This window comes from Egretta garzetta, unplaced genomic scaffold (assembly GCF_000687185.1).
Source record: "Egretta garzetta isolate BGI_Z169 unplaced genomic scaffold, ASM68718v1 scaffold424, whole genome shotgun sequence".
NCBI lineage: Eukaryota > Metazoa > Chordata > Aves > Pelecaniformes > Ardeidae > Egretta > Egretta garzetta.
In genome coordinates this window covers 2,581,708-2,589,492 of record NW_009259489.1, presented here as the reverse complement: position 1 = coordinate 2,589,492, position 7,785 = coordinate 2,581,708, and the positions used below count along the sequence as shown (strand labels likewise).

The 7,785-nt window shown below is 35.7% G+C and overlaps 1 protein-coding gene across 10 annotated transcripts in view; it reads right to left on the bottom strand.

Moving 5' to 3' along the window:
* TENT2 (terminal nucleotidyltransferase 2) overlaps nt 1–7,785 on the bottom strand; it is a 45,603-nt gene that overhangs the window by 37,068 nt on the left and 750 nt on the right. For 8 of the 10 annotated variants that reach the window (XM_035892839.1, XM_035892838.1, XM_009637250.2 and 5 more), the window contains 6 exons: nt 5,888–6,079; nt 5,127–5,252; nt 2,776–3,025; nt 1,541–1,655; nt 1,329–1,420; nt 445–511 (listed from right to left, as the gene is read on the bottom strand). In XM_035892839.1, the coding sequence (XP_035748732.1) occupies nt 445–511; nt 1,329–1,420; nt 1,541–1,655; nt 2,776–3,025; nt 5,127–5,252; nt 5,888–6,042 (805 nt within the window). In that variant the 5' untranslated portion in view covers nt 6,043–6,079. Of the gene's footprint in view, nt 1–444; nt 512–1,328; nt 1,421–1,540; nt 1,656–2,775; nt 3,026–5,126; nt 5,253–5,887; nt 6,080–7,785 lie in introns of those variants that run through there. The other 2 variants (XM_009637251.2, XM_035892845.1) reach the window with 2 other exon arrangements.

Sequence of the window (7,785 nt, the reverse complement as noted above, 5' to 3'; positions counted from 1 at the left end):
CCCCCCCCCCCCCCCCCCCCCCCAAAAAAAAATTAATTCTACACAGTCTACTGTGACTGACACCTTATTTTACAAATTCTTAGAGTATTGTCCTAAGGAAGGCACTGCAATCTAGAAGAGTAGTAAGAGTTCACTAACAGAGGCTTCCCAAACAGAAATCTACTCTTTTCCACTGCCCAATTGTGGTCCACAATTCAAAAGTAATTTTTGACGCTACCCATTCTGGAAGTCTACTAGTTTGCAAGGCAACTGTTGTGTTTTTCCAATTACTATCCATCAGCAGCAAGATAAGTAACATTACTAAATCTTTATAGCTTTTCTCCAAATAATGGTGTGATCAGAAGCTAGACAAGATGCAATTACAAAATTAGTAACAACTGTGCCTCAGTACTTTTTACCAGAATTGCCAGTTATCTTACCACCTCACCGTAACCAGGAACTTACAAAGTTTAGTACTGAAGAGTTTTTGGACTAAGCTGAGTATATGTCTTGCTTCAGTCTTCTGATTTACCTGAAATATGACATCAAAATTAAAGAAAAAAAGTTGGTATCTGTCATTTAGATGTTCCAAGTAAGCATGCTTTACTTCTCAAATAAAATTAATTCTCAGAATAAGACATGAACATGTATACCAACACATTCCACAGCCTACATATACATGTAGTGCAGCAAAAGCCAGACAGAACAATTCATATTCCATATGCAATGTAACTACCAGACATCACAAATCATAGAACCTGATGAAAACCTAGCCCATCATACAAAAGTGTCCTTTCCCTCCTTTTAAATGATGCTTCAATTCTTTCAAAATTGTGCTCTATTTAGATTTCTTTTTTGTCACATCTTCTCTCTCAACCTAAACTCTACTCATAAACATTTCTCTCACCAAAAATACTTAAGATATTTTGCATATCAAATGCTTTCTTATGCCTGCTCACTAAAATTAGTGGGTGTGCATCTAAATAATGAAATAAAAAACTGTACCTATTAAAAGTTATTCCTGAATCTAAAATTAGTTAGTTTGCCGAACAATTTTCTTCGTGATTCTAGGCAATTTACTTCTCTATTTTGCCGTGCTTTTTTCACTTATGGAGTGAAGGTAATGCTTATTTTTTGAATGTTTTGTTGGGTGAAATGGTTTATAAGGTTAAATTTGTATTTGCAACATTATTACATCCACAGTTCAGAGCTATTGTGAGTGCAAAAATATGCTATTAAATCAAAAGGATTTGACCATTTGTTTCTCATTTTAGAATCCAGCCTTACAAAAGCACATACGTTTTTTAAAACAGACTTTGTTTTAACTATATATCTTTTAAATTACTTACTGGTTCTTCTTTAACCACCAGGCACAAATCACCATCGCTGGTACGAGTGCCAAACCCATTCAGTGAGGACCCAACCAAAAATAGTCTGCTCTCTGTAATGGAAGAATCACAGAATAAAAACTGGTGTGGCATGTCATAGATTAAGAGGAGGGAAGAACCATGAACCTGAAGAACATTCAAACTGATACTAAGTAATCAAATTCAAAACATACGTGGAAAGATTAGCTGAATTTCCCTCTGGAGTTCTGTTCTGCAGAGCTCTTTTCTGTTCAAATCACAGGTCTGTTGCTGACATGCTTGAAACAACTCCAAAACCTGCTGACTTAACTTGACACACACATTCAAAAGGTAAAGATACAGAAAAGTGAACATTCTTTCCTGTCAGAGATGCAATTACATAAAAGAGAGCAGATTGCATTAAAAAAAAATAAATCCAGCATTTCACATGACTTATTCTGTTGTCTAGAGTTTTACCACACTTGAATTCATATTGAACAACTCCCCAGAAAACATTTCTGCAAAGTTTACAAATTTAAATTTGTTCAATCTATTCAAATATCTATCCACAGAAAATTTTTGCGTCATCAGCATCTGCAGCCTTTCAGGGAATAATAAGAAGTGAAAGACCAGAGATATCTTCTGCTGACTTTAATGTCAACAGATTCCCTACCAGCAATAGGGAGAAAAATAAATATTAAAACTGATTTAAGTTAGCTTTATTTTTTTATCCCAAACTATTAAAGTAGTAGTCAGATCTTTGGTGGATGGAGGTATTAACCGTTTCTCTTTCACAACATTGTTAATATGCTATATAAAAAGAGGCTTATTTACACTAAAAAAAAAAAGTCATGTTTGTGCAGATAAAGTATGAAGACTGATTTAGCTACAATTTTTTCTTAATTAAAAGAGAGGAAAAAACACAGTTCTAACTCCACTGTCCACCTAAAGAGGACATCCCCTTCTCCATTCCAGGACAGCTAGGGCAGTAACTTTTCTCTACCTCTCTTCAGAACGAGATGACATCTTTATAGGCCCAATACTGTATTTATTCATAATGGGCTTCTCTCACATTACTAGAGTGTGGGTTTGGTGTCCCCCCCCCGCATCAGGATTCTCCCTGCTCCCCAGTCATGTGACAAATAGACCATCCCTCCAATTTCTACTTCCTGGAGCAGACATGCAGGTTTCCTGATAATTAGGATAGAAACCAAACACCACAAGCAAATACCACGCCTACCCCCCCAAAAATGCTCCAAACCCAACCACACACAAGGAGGCTACATAGTACCATAGTCGCAGCTACATTTATCAACAACGACAGCTCAGCGATAGAGACCCCATAACACTACCAAAGAACCTTAAAGAAATTTTTGCGGTCTACCACAGCACCTCTGGACCCTGCCTACTCAGAAGGCAGATGTAAAGCACAGGCATAGAAAGATATTACCTTATCTTTGGCCACAGGGAGCGCGGTTTCTATGGGGTCTGGAAACAAAGTATCTCGCAATGGAGGGACACATCCAGTCACATTTGGTACGAAACGCGCATGGAACAGTGGAGACTGAATTGATCCTGGGAAGGAGTATCTACGTTCTTCTGGTAAAGGCACTGCTTGGTTAACTACAGGTGTTTCAGAATGATGTGACTGAAACCGTCGACGTTTGGTATCATGCGGAAGACTTTGTTCACTTCGTCTCCTAAAAAAGAGGCAGTAGTTCAGTAAAAGCAAGTATTCTACAGAATAAAAGGCGTGCCCATCCTAGATATTAGGTGAAATAAATCTTGAATGGGAAAAGAGAATACAACTGCAAAAGTGCAGCTACTCTTGAAGTGAATCGATGCAGCTGTTTTATAAGACTGCCTGTATTAACCAATTGAAACCTAAGTGGCAAGGTCAGTCAAGCAGGACAGCTCAGAAAGCTGGTCATATTATTTCGGTGACAACATGCCTTTAAAAAAAAAAAAAAAATGGTACATACAGACTATGTAAGGGTACTTTTCTTTTAAATCAGCATAAGTGCAGTGAGAAGTTTTGTGAGTTTTGAATACCCAGTGATGAATAAAACAAATTCGGTAGTGGAGAGGGGAGGAAAAGAAACATCACAATAGCCATTCAAAATGTAGCATTTGTCTGTGTCTTAAGATTGTACAGACAGTAAACTACGTAAGCTAGGCAAAATGGGAACACTGTTCATTTGACAAATTGAACCAATGATTGTATTAAGTTAGGCGGGTCATAAACCTAATGTCTCATTTTCAAACACTAGTCTGTATTTCCTCATCAAGTCATTTGTCACAGAAGTTCAAATATATTTGAAGAGATATAGTGACTTTACAGACAGCCCCTTGGCATCTGTACTCTTCATTAAGAAAAAGTTGTACTGAAAGCTGACCAGTGGCTGAACACCGTGGTCCACCCACAGTAAAGATTAAGAGAGGACATTCACATTTTATTTATACATCAAGTATTGCATGAAGTTAACCAGCATGGGGGTACTCACTTTTTTGTAATTAAAAAGCATGAAATCAAATGCTGATATGTATCAATGAATTAACTATTAAAAAAACTACACTCATTTCTTGTAGTCAGAAAAGCTGGCATTGAAGCAGTTTGGGGACCTGGACAGATAATACTATCAGTAATAGAAATTTAACAGAGGAAAACTGAAATGATGACTTGAGGTCTCAGATCAGAGAAGGTCTGGTAACATTACCTACCAGCAATCTTAAAGGAACTCATAATGTAACATTAAATCAAAACATAATGTTGTTTCACTCTGTTTTGACTGACAATAACTTCCATGAACTCATGTTCAGCAAAAATACCTTAGGAAGAGTTGACTCAAGATCTAAGGATTAACTAGGTGGCTGCAAATCTCCTAACATAACATAGCTTTCCATAAACCAGACTGGGCAAGAAGAAAACATGCATGCAGCAAGAAACGAGGAACTTCCTTAGCTCACGTGATAGTTATATACTCAACTAGAACTTAATGCCATATATTTAATTGTACTTATTTTCTCATCTGTTAAATCTGGAAGAGAAATAGCATACAGGAAGTAGTTCTGAAGACAGATTACATAAAGCTTCTTCCCTTATCAGCTGATTCACAGAATTGCTACAAACACGTATCAACTACTATTTCTGAACTAGTAAAAGAAAATAACTGTTAAAAGAAAATAAACCCATACACTCATCTGAAATGTCCTCTTTTGTTGCAACTGAAGTAACAAAGGAACATAAATTCAAGTTTAGTTTTCTGAAAAGTAGAAAAACTGTTTCCATAAAATTCCCCTTGAAAAAAGAACTTACATATGCTTGAATTTAGCACTTTGTATTTGAAAAGTAAAGTATCACATAATTAACAAAATCAGGAGAAACATCTATAGTGTGTAATTAGAAAAACATCACAATTCCCATAAAACACTGAGGATGCAGTCTTAACTTGACAAATTAACAGGAAGAGAACACTCAATTTATTGGCACAGCCAAGCAGTGAAGCACACACAGACTACAATCTATTGTAGTATCAAAATAAAACTCGTAAGTCACAGATCTGTAAGGCTACAGCTGTTGGAAGAGAAAAACTACACATACTAAGTCACTAGAATTCTCAAAAACAGGTACACGAATGGTTCAAAGAGCTACGACATGGCCTGTTTCACTAAAAAACCATTTTATTCTCAATTCTTGCAATTTCTAACAAAATTCAAGTTACACAAAAAAAATTATATTACACAAGCTTCACTGTGGGTACATTACAACCAGAATTAATCACACAGACACAAAGAACTTACTTTCTTCCTCGGAATGATGTGGGGACATCGGATACATGTACTGGACCACCATTTCCATAAGTCATTGGCTGCAGTGTAACAGCTGGAACAGTCACAAGATTCCCGCTCAGAAGAGCCCTGGAAAGACTACAGTCCGTAACTGTTATTCATACGATAACTACAATGCTTTTTATGGGTTGGTAGTTTTTCTTAAGTGAGTATGAAACTCAACAACTCATGTAATTTTTTTCTTAGAAGAAATAAATCTCTCTTTTCTATCCAAAATGAAGATATATTTCAGTATATATTTTTCATTGAAAAACAGGATATGGTCATTCTTCACAGCACACGTGTAAGAAGAAGTTAGCAAACAAATTAACTTATGGTACTGTTAAATTTAAGAGCCTAAACAGCACTGTGGTGTCTTCAAATCCAGCCCCCAGAATAAATGTTCCTTTCTCTTCTTATCTCCTCCCTGTTTTCCCCAGTAAACAAATACAATTGAAGATCTTTAAAACTGAACTGTGCATTATTAACCCTAAGCAGTGCAACAGCATCTCATACATTACGCACCGTGCAGGAGAACACTAAAACTTGCAGGTCACTAACAGAAACAGTACAGCTTTGTTTTACATATGAAGCCTTCCTATTTTTTTAAGTTTAATACAGTTTAATGTTAAAAAAAGTGAAAAACACCCTCTATAAACAGAAATAGTTCTTTCAAAAGACCGTTAACTCTCTTTTTCAACCCAACCCCCACTATCAAATCTTATTGTACTTACGCTGCATTCTGAAAATTAAACTGAGCATCAGTACTTTGCTGGTGAGAGACAAGGGCAGGTGGTGTATTTAGAGGAAGCTTAGTGAAGAAATTACTCTGTTGCTGATGTTTTGGAGGGAAGGGTGGACGACCCAAGTTGGAGGAATTTGGGAACATGCTCCTTTCTACTTGAAGTGAACATGTATCCTCCTACCTGCATTAAAAAAAAAGAAAAAAAGAAAAAAAAAATAGAAATTACGCAATGAGAAATACTAGCTACCTTTTAAACTCTTGGTTTAAGTGTTCAAATAATCTAGAATATAAAAGAATTGTGATTGTGGGCTAGTTTTATCTCCTTTCAGGACAAGACACTAAATAAAAAAACTTATACTCTTAAGTTTCACAATTACTACTTAATTTATGTTTAAAAGTGAATTTTTATTTGCTCCCTTCCATTTTAAGTTTAATTTTAGAAAAATTACATGGCACAAGATGTAAAAGTTTTTATCTCAAGGAACAATAACATATTACATTGGAATATGTTTCTCATTTCAAACATTCTACAATCGGGCTCACAATATATGGAAAGAAACACTTGACTATATCATAAGAACGTGAAGATGCAGCTGATCATGAACTATAAGTAAAATTAATTTTTTTTCCATTACATGATGTGCAAAGAAGCAGTCAAATGATTACAGCAATTAGAAAGTAATCCACTCGTGCTTTAAGAATATCATATATATAGTGTTATTTTATGTTTGTGCTTACTGAATGGATTCTGTGATAGAAAAATGTAGGTTTAGTATCTTTTAAATCTAAAATTGCTTCTGGCACAACTGACTGCTGTTTGATCTCGTACGATTATATGCATTATACATTAGCAGAAGGGTTGGATGAAAAAGAAAATCTTTGCCTCTACAATAGGTTAAACTGTTTATTGTACCCATTTTGCAACTCATCAGTATTTTACCTTAAGTTCAACTTATATGTTGGAAACAATGAAAGTTCAGACTTTACATTGGAAAAAACATATCAGAAGATTTTTTTAAAACCAATTATTGGTTCTGCATGTATCTCTTAGCTGCAGTGAAAACCTGACATTATTTTCAAGTTTCTTCACTTGTTTTTTACTTCAGTCTTAAATAAGAATCCTGCAAACAAAGATGTGTCACTGACAAACACAGTTGTACATGGTTGATCTCAATACTCTGCATATGACTATTCACCCAACTAGTGCAATACAGGGATTCAAGTACAAGAGGAAGAAATTTTTTCAAACAACTTTTAACTGGAACACTTAGAAGTCATAAGAGCAATGCAGTATTTCCCTAACTGTTACATAAAAACCTTTTTATCAACCTAATGCTTCAGTTATACAATTGGAAAAAGTGCTGATAGATCCATGCCCTGGCATGGAAATCCTATCGCCACACAGTAGTCTAAGTTTGGAATAAAATTAAAGTGTCGCTTTTAGGTTCTCTCAATTACCAAACTACATACGAAATATATAAAATTGTATTAACAGCTACATTAATAGGCACTCTTTTAAACACTGAGATAAAATCAGTTATTCCTAATTTTACTGTAGTAAGGTCTCACTGTTACCACAGCCTTGAAATCTTCTTTCACCTACCACTATGGACGGTTGTCATCTTTTAACCTCCTCGGACAGACATTATCACAGAAGACAGGCAAGTATGTACCAAGAAGTTTATTTGCTCAGGTTTGACTTTGTTCCTTACTTCCAGTGATGGCAACCCACACCAGGGAAAACTCAGTACTACCTACAAGGACATCACTGTACTAGCTCTAAGAAAAGGCTGCTGAGATTACAAGGACATCACCGTACTAGCTCTAAGAAAAGGCTGCTGAGATTAGCGCGCTCTCAGTTTTTTCTCTTCTTTTTTTACGGGGGGG